A 17,993-nucleotide genomic window follows, 5' to 3' on the forward strand; every position below is an offset into this window, starting at 1 on the left:
ATATGTGTGTGACTAAATATATAAATACAACCAGTATATTAATTCACTGTTAGTTGTATGTACATGGTTTCAGGACTGACCATTTGGTACTGGACAAAAACTTGTAGACTCATTACTGAGAAAAACTATTTCCAAGATTCTAAGAATTCTTTGGTTGCCTGTAGTTCTTTGTCTATGGATAAGATCATGTTAGTGTATCTATTTCCCCCTTCTATGTAATGTGTCTATTGGTGCTACATTTCTTCAGGACTTGTGTAGGCAATATGTTTTAACAATATGGCTATATTGTTAAGACATGTTTTGTGGGTGAAACTTCCCACTCATTTCTAAAAGATGCAATCTCATAGAAGATCCTCTGTTTCTCTGGCTCCTCTTTCATGATGGTCCTTGAGCCTTGGTGTAGAAGATACAATAACCTTTATTAATTCTCTCATAAAGCACTGTAAGTATAATACGTTCCAGGTTTTAGCACTGCTAATACAGAAAACAAAACAGAATCTCCTGTTCCTAATGTTAAAAACCCAGAGAGTAAACAGATATCAAACACAAGCATTACAACAGACAGAAATACTTTTACTACTTATCATTTAAGCATGTACCTGTCAAATACAGTGTCATAACTCAGTGTATTTGTATAGTTCATTTTATTCAAATATCTTATAATAATTACACATTTAATGTGTTACAGGGTCAATTTTAATAATTGCCTATGTTATACTCAGATCTATTTAGAGTAATTTTCCCCTTTGGAAACATACTCATACAAATATTGACCTCAGTGCCCTTTACAATTTGAAATGTATTATTTTGTTCTTGTTACAATTTTTTGTGCTTATTTTCAACTATAAATAATTTATGTTTGTAATAACAAACAATGCCACCAAAAATTATAAATTAATAGAACTAGACTTTACCCAGGGATCTAATTATATAAAACATCAAAGGGTTATTATATTATATTCTAGAGTCAGTAAGACGCCTGTGACTACAAAGAGTGATTTAATTTTTCCATGCTGAAGGATCATAATTGTATATTATATGAGGCACAGATTTGTCAGAGGGAAAAACTGCACAAGAAGTTTCTGTCTAAATAAACCTGTAAACTAGGGCTAAGCATCCTATAATCTCTTGTTCTCTGTACCTTAGCTGGCTGTGGGTCTCTGTGTTAATCATCAGCTCCTGCAAACACAAGTTTCCCAGATAAAGGTTGAAAGATGTGTCAGTAATTTGGGGAATAGCAATAAGTCATTAGGAGTCAGTTTTACACTGTGTCCCTTTAACAAAATAGTAGAAATGGGGCCTCCCCTAGGGCTTAGGGCCTGTCGATATATTTATTCTTGGCCCCATAGCTGGGCTAAGTAAAGGTTTTATCTTATCTGGAATGAGTAGGAGAAGCGCTATGAATATGAACAAATGTACAAAAATCTCAAAGAACTAATAAAATATATTTTAAAATTAACTTAAGAAAAAAACCCACCGGGCGTGGTGGCGCACACCTTTAATCCCAGCACTTGGGAGGCAGAGGCAGGTGGGTTTATGAGTTCGAGGCCAGCCTGGTCTACAGAGTGAGTTCCAGGACAGCCAGGGCTACACAGAGAAACCTGTCTCGAAAAAACAAACAAACAAACAAAACAAAAACAAAAAAAAACAAAAAAAAAAAACAAAAAAAAAAAAAGAAAGAAAGAAAGAAACCCACATTCAAAGACTTTATAAGTCTTTATTTGGTAAGTTACCAAATCATCAAAAGAGTGGGTAAAAACCATCTATTAGCAAAGTTTAAAATCTATAGTATAGTATTTTCACTAGTGAATAATCAAGTTTGAGTCAGGTAACATGTAATGATGGATGATTCTAAACCTTTCCTAAAATAGTTTGTGAAGGAAAATTTTACCAAGGGCTTTGATTTTCATGTCTATCATGACGTTAAATCATAAGATTCATTTATGGAGGATGAGAGACAAACACCAACCATGGAAATGTACAGAAAGGGAAGACCATTCTTCCTAAATCTCTGCACCAGACAAACAGATTGTGTTACTGTAGGAGATGGCGGCAGCACTGAGATGGGACAAGCAAGCACCAAGGACCTTTTCCCACCCCTCCCTCGATACACTGCAGAGCACAGAGTGGATGATCAGAACATATGACTGAGGATGCATGTGTCTGCAGCGAAAAACATAGATGCCTGAAGAGCAGGAGTAAAAGAACAGGAGCTGTGGTCCTCATGGCTACATGTGCAAAGCCCACTGTAATAAGTGTGAGATCACGGCACACCCCAGTGAATTGCAGATGACAGTGAAGTATTCAAAGGCTATCACTAAGAGAACTGAAGAGTCCATGAATATGAAGACATAAATAACATTTGGCCAATACAGGCATCGAGCTGACTTCTCTTCCTTGCAGCTCTTTTCCCATTCATATTGCAAGTTTTGTGCATAACCATACTCCCTATGAGTTGATATGTATAACAGCATGTCCTATCCAGAAATCACCACAACATTCCTCCTCATCCATCTCTTAGATTCCTTCCAAACTTAAGAGTAAGTAGAGTACTAAGGGATGTCAGAAGGAGGTAGTGCTAAATGGATGTGATCAAATGGCATTGTATAAATATACAAATTTTCAAAAAAAAATTAAATATTGTTTTAAAAAGTCTAATTTCTCAAACAACAAGCCAGATGGTGGCCAACATAGTGACTAGCAAGGAAAGGCAAAGACCCAGGTCTGTGAAGGACAGCATGGACAGGAAGTAGTGCATAGGTCCAGACAGGCTTGACTCAGTAATGATGACAAAGAGGATAATGCCATTCCCAGAGATAGTGATGGCATACAGAAAGACATAGAAGTCCAGTTGTGAGAGATCTCAAGACCAGGAATGCCAGGAAGGAAGAAGAATGAATGGTGTTGGGCACTGCTCTGGTTGAAGGATGGCATAGTGACTGAAAGAAGCAGAAGCCCTTGGGGGAAAAAGGCAAACAACCTTTAACAACAGAGAACAAAATGGCTTCCAACCTCTGCTACACAACTTAGGCTCCTTAGAGAACTAGAACCTGACCCAGTGCTTCAATGGAAATGTATGACTTTTCCTGGTTTTCCTGCTGTGCAACAGCTGATAATTAGGAAAAAAACAAAGTGACCTCTGTGAAGAGACTCATGTTTTCAGAGGATCCACACTGTATTCTATCTAGGCCTCAGTATATTTATGTACACACATTTAAAAGAAGAGATTAAGTAAACAATGAAAAATATAATCCAGTTCTACGGCAGTTGGAATAACAGACAGCATATCTCTGGAAAACAATAAGCCAGCATGTGGGGTAGTTTGCCCTGCTTTTCATTATGTCTAAACTTCTGAGACCAAACGTCCTGAAGGTCACATTAATTTATACATTCTTGTGCAAATGAAAATAGGACAATAAGATGTAAACATAAATGTGAATAATGTAAAGTGTTTGTGGTTGAACAAATACTAGTAACCACTGGGTAGAGAAACCTAAACACTTAGATTTTAATAGTGATAAAAGAAAAGGTTTTGTTTATGCAGGTAGTAGTTGAGAGCCTGATTCTGTTTTAGAGAAACTCTGCCTTCAGAAAGACAACTTAAAACTGAGCTCAACAAGAACAAAACAACTCATTGGAAGCTGATGAGAAAAACCAGTGGGGCAGAATCATCTGCACAGGTTTCTTGAATTTCCATTAGGAAATTTGTTGATATTTAATTAACTGACAGATGGATCTCCCTTTGTTTTTATAGTTGCACAAACTCACTTTAAAAAGAAACCTTAGGATTGAAGAAATTTCTTAATGTTGATACTTGCCTTAAATTTATTGATAGTAATTTTTATCTACAAAAAGAATGTTTGCTTTTAATATATGTATTTTCCATTGGACTCCTTAGTGCTTCTGTTTATCCAGTAAATATTTACATATCAGAATTGTTAGTGCTTGTAACAGACAAAACGTGGTACTACAGGATGCTCTGTGTATAATAGCTTTCTTGCTGCATAGGAGTGGAAGTTAACTTCGTAATCCTCATTGCAATCTGAAAATAAGAAGGAGGTTAGATTTCAGCCTTAATGCAATTCTAACATTTAAAGAGGGGGTAATTAGGTTAAACACACACACACACATATATACACACACACATACACACACACACAGACACACTCACACACACATAAGGATATCTGAGTGATAAAATCTAATGAGTTCACATTGACTTCTAAATCTGTAACTTGCTCTTCACTGATACAAAAGCACTAATGGTCAGGGAAATGGCTGTCAAGCAATATAAACTCTTATTGCCTCTAAAATCCTTTTAAAAATCTAAACTTATTTTTTTACCTTTTTTTTAGGTATTTCTTCATTTACATTTCCAATGCTACCCCAAAAGTCCCCCATGTCCCCCCCCTTATTCCCCTACCCACCTACTCCCACTTCTTGGCCCTGGTGTTCCCCTGTACTGAGGCATATAAACTTTGCAAGACCAATGGGCCTCTCTTTCCACTGATGGCCAACTAGGCCATCTTCTGATACATATGCATCTAGAGACACAAGCTCGGGGGGATACTGGTTAGTTCATATTGTTGTTCCACCTATAGGCTTGCAGATCCCTTTAGCTCCTTTGGGTACTTTCTCTAGCTCCTCCATTGGGGGCCCTGTGATCCATCCAATAGCTGACTGTGACATTCACTTCTGTGTTTTCTAGGCCCCGGCATAGCCTCACAAGAGACAGCTATATCAGGGTCCTTTCAGCAAAATCTTGCTAGTGTATGCAATGGTATCAGCGTTTGGAGGCTGATTATGGGATGGATCCCCAGGCAGCCTTATTTATAATAGCCAGAAGCTGGAAAGAACCCAGATGCCCCTCAACAGAGGAACGGATACAGAAAATGTGGTACATTTACACAATGGAGTACTACTCAGCTATTAAAAAGAATGAATTTATGAAATTCCTAGGCAAATAGATGGACCTGGAGGGCATCATCCTGAGTGAGTTAACCCAATCACAAAAGAACTCACATGATATGTACTCACTGATAAGTGGATATTAGCCTAAACTTATTTTAAAACAAAATTTGTTCTGAAAAATACAGGAATTCCCAGGAACATGAGACTGGCTAGGCCATGGGCCCAGGGAAAAATCGAATACTATTGTTCTTCTAAAGGAACATAGAATTAAAACGGTTCTTAATGACATTCTGCAATACTCATACATCGGTGCCTCACTCGGCCATCATCAAGAAGATTCCAACTGCAGTAGATGATAATTCACACAGAGGTCCGTAGTAGGGTAGCAGGCAGAGAGTAGGAGATTTTTGGATAGTCCTAAATGGGATGTCTTTATCAAAACTTTCCCCTCACGGTTCAGGGGGCTCTGAAGGAGATGAGACAGACAGAGGGGATAGATGCCACCAAGGAAATGTCTTCCAGACACTAACAGGAGCAATGGACATATGAACTCAAGAATGAACACACAGGGCCTGCACAGGTTCAAACCAGAAGGGGTCCCAGCACTAACCTAAAACCTCACTTCAAATGATATCCACTTAAAAAGGAAAAGTTAGTTCTCTGAAATGGAGTCTCACTTGATATATTAACCACATGTAAGGGTAGGCATCAAGCCCACCAGGAGATGGCCAACAAAAAATGAACTCCATCTCCATGAGGATGTCCCCACCACGCACCCCACCTGACCTCTAAACTCCCTGGGGCCTCCGGTCTCTTGAGGGTTAGATGCATCTTCTCTGATTGAACCCAGAACCTGCAGTCCTCTGGTGTATATGTGCTAGGGGCCTCTTATCAGCTGTTATACGCTGCCTGGCTGGTGGTCCAGTGTCTGAGAGATCTTGGAGGTCCAGGTTAATTGAGACTGCTGGTCCTCCTACAGGGTCACCCTCCTCCTCAGCTTCTTCCAGCTTTTCCCTAATTCAACCACAGGAGTCATCAGCTTCTGTCCATTGGTTGGGTGTAAATATCTGCACCTGACTCTTTCAGATGCTTGTTGGGTCCTTTGGAGGGTTGTCATGGTAGGTTCCTTTTTGTGAGCACTCCAAAGCCTCCATAATAGTGTCAGATCGTGGGACCTCCCCTTAAGCAGGATCCCACTTTGGGTCTGACGCTGGACCTTCTTTTTCTCAGGCTCCTCTCCATTTTCATCCCTGCAGTTCTTTCAGACAGGAACAATTATGGGTCAGGTTGTTACTGTGGGATGGCAACCCCCTCCCTCACTCGATGCCCTGTCTTCCTGCTGGAGGTGGGCTCTATTAGTTCCCTCTCTCTACTGTTGGGCATTTCATCTACTGTTGGGCATTTCATCTCTCACCTCTCAAGTCTCTGGTGCATCCTAGAGGGTTCCCACAACCTCCTACCTCCTGAAGTTGCCTGTTTCCATTCTTTCTACTGGCCCTCAGGATTTCAGTCTTTTTCCTTCACCCAATACCAGATATGGTTCTCCTCTTCCCATGCCCTCTCCACTTTCCCTCCTTCGTCCCTCCCTCCTCCCCCCTCCTTGTGATTGCTTTCTTCTCCCTCCCAAGTGGGAGTGAGGTGTCCCTACTTGAGCCTTTCAGCTTGTTGACCTTTTTGAGTTCTGTTGTTAGGGAGGAGGTATGGGATGTGGAACAGTTGAAGGTTGGACAAGGAGGGGAATAAAATCTGCAGTGTAAAATAAATAAATAAAAGATTAAATTTAAAAATATGAACTCAATGATCTTTTTGTAGACTTATGTCTCATATTGCTTTGTTTGGACATTTTTTGCTTGTCTTCCTGATATTTTACTAATATGTTATAATTTCTGACTTTGTATTTTTATAGGGTGCTTTTGTTTCTGTTTCTGGTTTTGTTTCTGTTTCTGTGGGGGGGGGGTTCTTGCACTTCCTGGTTTTGTTTCATTTTCTCTGTTTTGCTTGCTTTTTTGTTTGTTTGTTTGTTTCCCTGTTTGTTTTCTAAAGAGATAAAAAAAGAAGGCATGGTGTTGATTGAGTGGGGAGATGGGAGGATCTGGGAGGAGTTGAGGGGGAAGAAACCATGATCAAAATATATTATACATAAATATATTTTCAAACAAAGAAAAAATTACCTTACCTGTTTCTCTGTCCGACATGGTTGCTCTGAGTATGAAGTGACATAATACATATGAATGTGCTAAGCTATGTTATATATTCAAATACTAAAGATTCTAAGCATGAATTAATTTATTTCAAAAATTTCTTTATATAAAAGGCCTTTCTCTGAGTGTTTAATAAGAGGCAAGGAAAAGTATCCTTCCTGTTTACTTTTCAACTACTCGAGTTCACGGCCATGAGAAATTCTCTTCTCACTTCTGACAATGAACAAGGAAATATCCCTTCTTGTGACGTTAGGTATTGACTCTATATGGCCCATTATCTAAGTCCCTAAAGTAGCAGGATGAACCTAGTAGTAACATATAATTATAGGATGTAACTTAGCTCTGGGGTAAATAACTATCAAAAGAGCATATGAATGCTATGATCTTCACTGTGCACCTAAAGCAACTAGATACAAGAACTGTCACAGTTGTTTTTTATTATTTCCATTCCCTTTGAATTTTTGCCCTAAAATGCCTACTATCTATTGTGCTGAATGAAATAATTCCTGTGTCCATCAAGAGTATGATTTCTACCTTCCAGTCTAAATGGTGAGAGGTATACTAATTAACAACCTACACTTTGCCTTAAGAAAGACCGAAAACAAGTACAAAAATGTATATTAGAACATTTCTACATTTATGTCTTCATTCATAAATAAAATGCTGACTACTGAATAAATGTGACTTTGTCTTGGGTAAAGATCATCACCCCACTAACAAATACAAATTATCTTTGATGTCTCAAAATAACCCTAAATGACCTGACCTTCTGGTCCTCTTGCCTGCAATTGAGCAGTACTGCAAGTGCAGAGATCTGCCTCCACACTCAGTTAATGCAGTACTAGGGGTATAAACTATACATAATAGTCAAAATCAATAGTTATTTTTCATAGGTGATATACACTAAAATCTTCTCTGAAGATAGGAAATATAAATGTTTGACTAAAAATGTTAGATTCCTTATGGCAACATCACCTGTTCAATAAGAGAGAATCAGAGATATTTGTACACTTAATAATTGACAAGGATACTTGTCCTGGTATATTTAGGTGATAACAATTGGTGATTTGGAATGATAATTTATATTTTATTTCCACTTATGAATAGAAGTAATGCTGTTTCTGTCAATAAAGAAGAGAGTTGGATAGCAATATCATAGAAATCTTTCATTAAGGAGGAAAGACACTACTATAATGACATTTTAGAGAACACTGAACTGATATTTTGAAAATCTGCAGTTTATATTAGTCTCTTTTGGCTCATACATTCTTTCTTGCAACTAAATTTATCATTTTGACAACTGTCAATGTTAAAATGGTACAATGTCTCTCAGCATTGTAACCTCCTTAAAGGTTACCTTCCTCTTCCATAGAGTGCCAAAGGCAGAAGACATATAAAACAACCATCTAGCTCTTTGTCATACTAGAATGGAGAACTTTCAGCACAGCCTTCCGTATCTGCTTGGTCTTCACGCTGTAGATGATGGGGTTCATGACAGGAGGGATCAGCAGGTAGGCATTGGCAATCAGAGTATGGACATATGGTGGAGCTCGTTTCCCAAATCTGTGGACAAAGGACAGACTAATCAGTGGAATATAGAACACAGCCACAGCCCCAATATGAGAGATACACGTGCTGAAGGCTTTCTTCCTCTCTTCTGGGGAAGCAATGCTGAGGACAGTTCTGATGATCAGGACATAGGAGAGGATGATAAAGACAGAGTCAACTCCAGCAGTAGAGATCAGGACAGTGAGCCCAACTGCACTGTTGATCCTGGTGTCTGTGCATGAGAGCTTCATGATATCGGGGTGGAAACAGTAGGAGTGGTGGAGCACATGGCTGCTGCAGAAGGACAATCTTTTCAGGAGCACTGCAAGGGGAGTCTGGATTAGGGTTCCCCGAGTGATGATTGCTACTCCAATTACTACTATTTTAACATCAGTTAAAACTGAAGCATATCTAAGAGGGTTGGAGATGGCCACATAACGATCAAAAGCCATAGCCAACAGCACTGAGGATTCCATGACAGTGAAGAGCTGAATGAAGAACATCTGTGACAAGCAGGCATTGAAGCTGATCTCCCTGGCATTGAACCAAAATATTCCCAGCATGGTGGCCAGAGTGGAGATGGAGAGCCCGAGGTCAGTGGTGGACAGCATGGAGAGGAAGTAATACATGGGCTCGTGGAGGCTGGGCTGGGTGATAATGACAAAGAGAATCAGGCTGTTCCCTGACAGGGCAGTTGCATAGAGAAAGCAGAAGGGAATGGAGATCCAGGTGTGGAAGTCTTCCAGCCCGGGCATACCAGTGAGCAGGAAAATGATGGAAGAAGCTGTGGTGTTCTCTAAGGTTGGCATATTGAATTCAAACCAGTATTTTCAGCTGAGTGTCCTACAATGATAGTATATATTTATTGGTGATGCACCCAGTACAAAGTGGGTCATTTCACTAGTAAACACTTCTGAAAGACAATAGCTGCTGCAAATAAAAGCTTGTTACAAATGGAGCAGGAAAATTGGAGGAACAACTGAGACTATTCCCTTAGTGGAGCAAAGTCATGGAATGAAGAATTATATAAGGATGAATTTTTATACAAAAATAATACACTAAGTGAATTAAGCCAGACTCAGAAAGTCATAAATCATGGTGTTTCTTTTCCATGTGGAATCATTTTTTAAGCATATGAAAACATAAGAGGGAGCAATATGCTGTGTATTTTAGGAGGGGTGACTAGGGGACCAGACAATGTTTGCCATTCCTTGCCACAGTCCAAGGGTAAGGAGGGCATGAGATGTGGCTCAGCAGGAGAACATCACATAGTAGTAGCTCTGGAGTCTGTCCCAGAGCCAGAGAAAGAAAGAGAGAAAGAGAGAGGAAGAAAGAAAGAAAGAAAGAAAGAAAGAAAGAAAGAAAGAAAGAAAGAGAGAGAGAGAGAGAGAGAGAGAGAGAGAGAGAGAAAGAAAGAAAGAAAGAAAGAAAGAAAGAAAGAAAGAAAGAAAGAAAGAAAGAAAGGAAGGAAGAAAGAAAGAAAGGAGGGAGAGAGGGAGGGAGGGAGGGAGGAAGGAAGGAAGGAAGGAAGGAAGGAAGGAAGGAAGGAAGGAAGGAAGGAAGAAGGGAGGGAGGAAGGAAGGAAGGAAGGAAGGAAGGAAGGAAGGAAGGAAGGAAGAAAGAAAGAAAGAAAGAAAGAAAGAAAGAAAGAAAGAAAACAAGAAAGAAAGAAAACAAAAAAGAAAGAAAACAAGAAAGAAAGAAAGAAAGAAAGAAAGAAAGAAAGAAAGAAAGAAAGAAAGAAAGAAAGAAAGAAAACAAGAAAGGAGTGCGGGAGGATGGGAGAGAGTGAGAGATAGAGGGAAGGGGGGGAGGAAAAGAAAATATACCATAACAAAAATCTGTACAATAATGTCAATTTCCTCAACAACCTACATTCCATTCTAAAATACTTGTCTCTTCTCTACATCCCCTGCTCCTTGTAAAGTCTCTCCTTTACTACTCACAGCATGGTGCCTATCATCTTCAGTTTCTACAACAATGGCTCATGCAGTAGAAACCTGGCATCTGGCATCAACTGACATTCTCCTGCTTGAGATGATGTCTATACGACTACATTTTAAAATACTAAGACTTCAGTAGTTTGAAACAAGGCCCATTCATTACAATTCTCTGTGATGGAGAGTAGCAAAACTAGGTCCTCAACTCAGGATCTCAGAAAGCAGAATTTGATATTTCAGCCTTGAGCTGTGCATTCCCCTGGACCTCAGAGGCCTCGTCTGAGATTATTCAGGTTACTGACAGAATTCAATCTTTTGCAACGTGAGGTCTCCATCTCTTGCTGGTTGATGAGTAGAGGAGGAGACTCGTGCATCCACAACACCATCTTCAAGCTCATGCACAAGGTTCTCTCACAACATGACTTGTACTTCTTCAAATACAAGAACCCTCTGCAGCTTCATCTTCCCTCCAAAATCTCCCGTGATTGATTAGGTCACGGGACACAGTTAATCTTTGTATAGATTAACATGATGTAAAGCAACCAAAGACATTACCTGCATTGGTAAACTCTTCTGTAGTCTAATGAACTATGAGTAGCAGAGTGGCAATCCATTACATACATTGGCATGCCTTGCTCACACTGAGTAGACCAGGGCGATTATTCTCAAACAGAACAAATAACGTAGGGTGAATCATAAACTTTAGGGGCCTCTGAGAATTCTATACACCACAATTAATGAAGCCACCAACTCTCTAATCCTTTTTCTATTACTTCTTTTATTTTTGAGATTATAACATAATTATATCATTTCACCTTTCCTTTCATTTCCTCCAAACCCCTCTAACTTCCCCTTCCTTACTCTCTGTCAAATCCAGGGCCTCTTTTTTCATTAATTGTTGTTCTGTACAAATATGTTTTTGTATGTACATATAGTGACCATTGATTGAGCATCTTTTTTCCTCTCATTCCATGTTCATCACTTTATAAAATACGTGTATCAGTTTTGCAAGAAGTACAGAAATATTACTGAAAGTACTTTCTTTGCCCTGTGTTGCTAGTTTCCAGACTTCCTCCCCACTGATGCCAGTGGAGTCTGTGCAAACACATCTGCATACTCCCCCTCTGTAGCCTCACCTGCCCTCAGCATGCAGTCAAACCCAGTACCCCATCTCTAAAAATAAAGTATTCCAAAACTAGCAAACACCTATTTTTTTAAAGCTCTGGCAAGCTGAACCTGAGGTTTCCCTTACTTGAACACGACCCAATATATCAAGCTCCCACATATTGAAGTACTTTACTTAAATGATGTATCTCTAGTTTTTTAATGAGGCTAAGCTCTTTACACTCTATCTGATTCACACAGTTGCTGATAAATTCAACATAAATTTCTGTTTATGGAAACACTTGGTGACATCGCCTTCACTAGGACGAATTACAAGAAAACACTTCTTCCTCTGAGTTATGTACATTCTTTCAGATTCATACATACATATTACAGGTTACTCTATTGTTCGATGATACACTGTCTGAAAATATACCTCTCTAAATAAGATAAGCTGGTGGTAGGTGGACTCCTTGCTTATTCATCATATGTTCTTTTGAAAACATGTGTGTGATTTTTTTATGTGGAATGTTTATGTCTATAGGAGGTGGAGTTGTATATGCTAGTGCAGGTGTCTACAGAGACCAAACCCTGGAATTGGAGTTACAGACTGTTGTGAGTCCCTTACCATGAATGCTGAAAAACAAACTCTTCTCTTAACCACTGAGCCATCTCTTCAGGCCTTCCATTATATTATAACAAATGAAAACAAAATAGTGTAAGTGTAATATTTATACATTCTAAATATTTAAAGAACTGACCAGTAATTCTGAACTTAACTCAGGACCTCACTGTATGGCCTTCAGCACCCCCTCTCTCCTGTATGTCAAGAGTTCTCATTCAGATTGCATTGCTTAGAAAAATGAAGGTGTGGTGTGTGTGTGTGTGTGTCTGTGTGTCTGTGTGTGTGTCTGTGTGTGTTAATGTATTCACCTATTTTTGGGGGTGTGCCTGCCCATGCACATACATTTGACAGAGGAACACTTCAAGTATATTCTCTATCTCCTTTCATCTTATTCTCTTCAGACAAGGATTCTCGCTGATCCATGGGGCAAGGTTGTCAGCTAACTAAGAAGCTTCAACAAACTCCTCATCTCTTCCCCATAGTGCTGAATTTTTACATGAGTAATAGAGATTAAAACTTCAATCCACATGCTTGTATAACAACACCTCTTACTGAGCTGTGTCTCCAGGTCCCTCCTACAAAATGAGACAGAGTATCATATATTTCAGGCAGGCGTCAAACTCTCTGGGAAGCCAAGAATGATCCTCTTGCCTCCAACTCTAGAGTACTAAGATTGCAAGGTTATGTCATTTCATCCCATTTTAATTCATTTATGCAGTGTTAAGGGTCAAAATGAGGGGTGGTGCATGCTGCCAACTCAGATAAATTTTTAATATTTTTATAGCGTCAACCTCCCACTCCTCCCTCTGTGTGTGTGTGTGTGTGTGTGTGTGTGTGTGTGTGTGTGTGTGTGTAAAACATATTTGAGGTTGTTTATGGATGGCCCTGACTTGTACTGCATGATAATCTATTCTCTCTCTCTGCTCAAGCATTTGTTAAATGACCTACTTATATTAGATAATGATATCTCATGTAAAATTTAACTCAGTACCAAAGGTCCTATGCCTAACTAACTTGAATTGTCTTTTCTCTGCCCAATGATGCAGCAAACTTGTTAGAATCCTGGCCAATCCTAGGTCCCATGAAAATTCTGCCTTCAGCTAGACTGAGTTATCTAAATGAGTACATTACATTCCACTTTTATGAACTTTGATAGATTAGCACTGGGATGTAGGGGGTTAAAAAAGGCTGCATTTGTGAAGAATCAATGTGATAACAGTCAAACAGAATACAAGAGGCATATGATAATAGACATTGAAGATGACAATGTTGGGGTAGTGCACATAGGGCAGGAGTGGCAGGGGGCTTTAGATGGCAGTTTTGAATGTTCCAAAACTACCCAGGAAACTCAGAATTGTAATGGTGCTTTTAATCTGCTCTATGAAGCAAGACAATTGTACTGTATCACTACTAAACTCACTTAGATAGAATAGATGGCCCAAAGTTACAGATTTCTTATTTTTCTAGGTTTTCTTAGGAATCCAGAAGACCTCTATGAGGCTAACAAAATCTTTTTATTCTTATGAGAAACAGCAGAGGTAAAGTCTATTGCTTCCCTGAATGCAACAGCTGTACTTACAAGCACCCAGATGTTCTTTTGTGGCTTTCTCTCAAAGCAGGCTGAGTAGCTGAGGTCTTCTGCACAGGGATACCGAACATTTATGGGGAGAGCTATCTTAGGCTTTCTGAAACCTCTTCATCAGAAAACCCCAGATGGAGATGATGTGGACCGCAGAGGATGAGGCTCCCATGGGCTCATTCTACTTTATGGTTTCCTTCCCCTCAGCCTCTTTGTTAGCTCCTTCAGTTTCCATGAAGAAACGGTCTTACAAGTCTTACTTGAAGCATCATAGAACCCTCCAAAAAAGCACATTTGTAAAAGTCCCCTCTGCATCTATGTTGGAATACAATGCTGAGTGTCTTGATCTTGTGTAGATCCCATGCAAGGAAACATAGAGACTTTGAGTCCATTGCCCTATGTGACCTTTAAAAAGATGTTTCTGTTATTATTGCTCCATAGACAGTCAAATAATCTTTATTAATTTTTTTCAAAAAGCATTTTAAGGATTTAACATATTCCAGAGTATTGCATTATATTGATACAGAAAACAGAATATAGTTTTTTTTTTCATCAAGAACTAGATGTGAAAATCAGGGCTTTATCACATATTCTTTGTTTTCATTGATTATCTTTAATTAAGATTGTCTGGAACAGGATGATGCTTCAATATATGTACTCAGTGCATAATGATAAAATTAGTATACTTAGCATTTTCATGTCCTATATATATTTTTAATTTTCAGATTAAGCTGGAATAATTGTATGATTATGTGACAGAACTTTAGATTCAGTGTATGACTGCATTGTGTGATCATCAAATCAGGGGACAGTTTTCTATGAGTACATTTTAGACAATACATTGCTAGGTCTTGCATTTGACAAAGAGATCTCAAAGCTTCCTAGAGAACTAGGAAAGTACTCATTTCAATCACATTTTCTCATCTATTCTTTAGTGATTCTACTATTACATCTTATTCAAATATGTATAGTTAATTGGCATTAATTATCATTTTAAAGGTACTATGTAAATTATACAATTATTGAAACATATTTTAGGGTCTTTATTATATGAGACATTAATAGTTATATAACATAGAGGACTAAAATCAATTTATCAATGATAATAAATGATAAAATGATTATAATATAATAAAATGATAAATAAACACATTTTAACATATTATAACATGTATAGCAGTAATAATAGGATAATAACTAGACAACAATAATATCTCTGATATTAGGGGATCCAGAGTCTAAAACTCTGCAGGCAGAAACTTACAAAACTAAAATAAATGAAATGTATTTATTATTAGCAGACTCTTTCAAGCTTCAGTGTTAAATCACACAAGTGAATAATAAAACAGAAATTTAGGGAAGAATCTCTTTTAAAAAGAACTTTAAAACTTCCCTAAGATGGCTTAACAAAAAATACTTTCAGCATGGCCTTGCGAATTTGTTTGGTTTTCACACTATAGATTATGGGATTCATTACCGGAGGAATGAGCAGATAAACATTGGCAATTAGAGTGTGCACAAAGGGAGGGGCATGTTTCCCAAATCTGTGCACCAATGACAGGCTGATCATAGGGATGTAGAAGATGGCAACAGCACTGAGGTGGGAGATACAGGTACCAAATGCCTTTTTCCGCTCCTCCTTGGATGCAATGCAAAGGACAGAATGGATGATTAGAACATAGGAGAGAAGGATCAAGACAGAGTCCAAGCCTGCAGTAGAGATGACAATGGCCAAGCCAAAGGCACTGTTGATCCTGGTATCTGAGCATGAAAGCTTCATCACGTCAGGATGGAAGCAGTAGGAATGATGCAGCACATGACTCTGGCAAAAAGACAGACGCTTGAGGAGCAGGAGTAAAGGAACAAGAGCAGTGGTTCCCCTAATTATGATTGCAAAACCCACTGCAATGATTCGAGAATTGGTTAAGATCATAGCATACCTCAGTGGGTTACAGATGGCAATAAATCGATCAAAGGCCATCACCAGGAGGACTGAAGATTCCATGAATGTAAAGCCATGGATAAAGAACATTTGGCCAATGCACGCATCGAAGGTAATTTCTCGAACATTAAACCAAAAGATACCCAACACAGTTACCAATGTTGAAAGGCATAGACCCAGGTCTGTGAAGGACAGCATGGACAGGAAATAGTACATGGGTTCATGGAGGCTTGACTCAGTGATGATGACAAAGAGGATCATGCTGTTCCCAGAGATGGCAATGGCATACAGACAACAGAAAGGGATGGAGATCCAGGTGTGAGAGGTCTCAAGACCAGGAATGCCAGTGAGGAAGAAGACTGGTGGGTAGTCGGTGCTCTCGTTGAAGGATGGCATGGTGACTGAAGGAAGCAGATGTCTCTGAGGGAAAAGTATACATCCTGCAATGATAGAAAAAAAGAAATGCTTCCAACCTCTGCTACATATCCTGCAATTTAGGAACACTGAAGAAACAGTTCTTGTCTGTCATCTTCAATGGAAACTTCCATTTATTTATTAGTTATCAAACTGAACACAGGTGAACTTGGAGAAGAAACAGAACTAACATATATAAAGATGCCCAAGCCTTCAGATCTATATTGCATTATGCATGGGCATCTGTGTTCTTATATTAAAAAGGAGAGTAAATTTGATAATGAGAGCTGTCGGGATGGCTCAGTGGGAGATGTAAGTGAAGTCAAGCCTGTTGACCTAAGCTCAACAGAACCTACAGGGTAGGAAAAGATAACCTACTTCAGCAAGTTGTCATTTGACCTTCCACAATCATGGTACATGTTCATCTATATACATGCATGAGCACATGTGTACTCACATGTGCACACACACACACACACACAAACACACAAGTACAAAGAACAAAAACTATAATAAGGGGGCTAGAGAGATGGTTCAGCAGTTAAGAGTACTGATTACTCTTCCAAAGAACCTAGATTTAATTACCACCACCCACATGACAGTTATAACTGTCTATAAATCCAGTTCCAGAGACCCTCACACAGACATACATGGGGAGCACAACACCAACATACATAAAAACAAAGAAAAATTTAAAGCTATATATACAAATAAACCACCCTGGGTGATAGAAGGAAAAGGTTTGTTTACACAGGCAGTAATCAGAAATCTAATTAAGTTTAAGGAAAATTCTGTCTGCAGAAGGATGATTTTAAAAAGATGACCTCACCAAGAACTAACAACTCGTTGGAAGCTTTTGGAAAATCACTGAAGCAGAAGCCTTAGCAAACATGGTGGTTTTCTTCTTTTCAAAGGAATATTAACGTTAGAGTGAGACGGAGTCTCCTTTTTCTGTTTTTAGACACATACATATGAAGGATTGAGGAAACCAATTGCTTTTCAAGCTTTCTAGTGCTGTATTTTTCTCTTTGGTATGTTAGGTTGTAAATATCTGCCCCTTCCATTCACTGATGCACATGTTTACAATGCTATGAATATGAGTTAAAATCAGGTGTGTGGCCACATTAAAGCCTGCAAATGACCCTGATAACAAAAATACTGAACAAGCATGAATCTAAAATTAAGTAGAAGAATCAACTAAAGGTGACAAATGGTATGGCATTCAAGGGACATGTCTGTGATGTTAGAGTAGAGCAAAACAGGAAATGATCCAAACTGGAAGCCTTTTAAGTATTGTGATAACTGCCTTTCCTTTTGGCTTATGAAAAGGCAAGGCTTATCTAGGCTGTTTTACAGGTTTCAGTCTGGGGCTAAGCATTTCTATTATTTTAGTTCCATGATAGCTCAACATGGTAGAAGAATTTCATTAAAAACTAACCAAGATTCAAAAATGGGGAAAATTATCCCATGATTAGTCTTCAGAACATGTCAGTAAGAATCAAATACCTCTTGCTATAGCCCACCTCCTAAATTTCCCTCTGCCTACTCTCAACACTGAGCCAGAAACCTCTACAAGATAGTTCAGATCTAACCACAAGTCTCTGCCTCTTTCTGGGAAATTGTAACATATAGGTAACTATTAAGTATTTGGGCTCTATTATTATTTTTCCAAAGCCATTCATTCATGTTGTTGATAAATTCTATTAGATGTCTTGATCCTGCATGGCTC

At 38.8% G+C, this 17,993-nt stretch overlaps 2 protein-coding genes across 3 annotated transcripts; both read right to left on the minus strand.

Annotated features, from left to right (window-relative positions):
- Positions 1-8,518: 8,518 nt before the first annotated feature.
- On the minus strand, positions 8,519-9,469 carry LOC110297999 (olfactory receptor OR51C1-like). Its single transcript, XM_021167058.2, has one exon. The coding sequence runs from the start codon at positions 9,467-9,469 to the stop codon at positions 8,519-8,521; it is 951 nt and encodes a 316-aa protein (XP_021022717.2).
- Positions 9,470-15,301: 5,832 nt separating this feature from the next.
- Positions 15,302-16,289, minus strand: LOC110298768 (olfactory receptor OR51C1-like). 2 transcript variants are annotated; one of them, XM_021168206.1, is made up of 2 exons: positions 16,253-16,289; positions 15,302-16,209 (listed from the first exon to the last, which is right to left on the minus strand). In XM_021168206.1, exons 1-2 carry the CDS (start codon positions 16,287-16,289, stop codon positions 15,302-15,304), a joined length of 945 nt encoding a protein of 314 aa, XP_021023865.1. The 2 variants fall into 2 exon arrangements, with proteins under 2 accessions (XP_021023865.1, XP_021023864.1); XM_021168205.2 differs by lacking the exon at positions 16,253-16,289 and having other exon boundaries at positions 15,302-16,246.
- Between the last annotated feature and the right edge of the window lie 1,704 nt (positions 16,290-17,993).

This window comes from Mus caroli, unplaced genomic scaffold (genome assembly GCF_978045245.1).
Source record: "Mus caroli unplaced genomic scaffold, Mus_caroli_1 scaffold_8, whole genome shotgun sequence".
Lineage (NCBI taxonomy): Eukaryota > Metazoa > Chordata > Mammalia > Rodentia > Muridae > Mus > Mus caroli.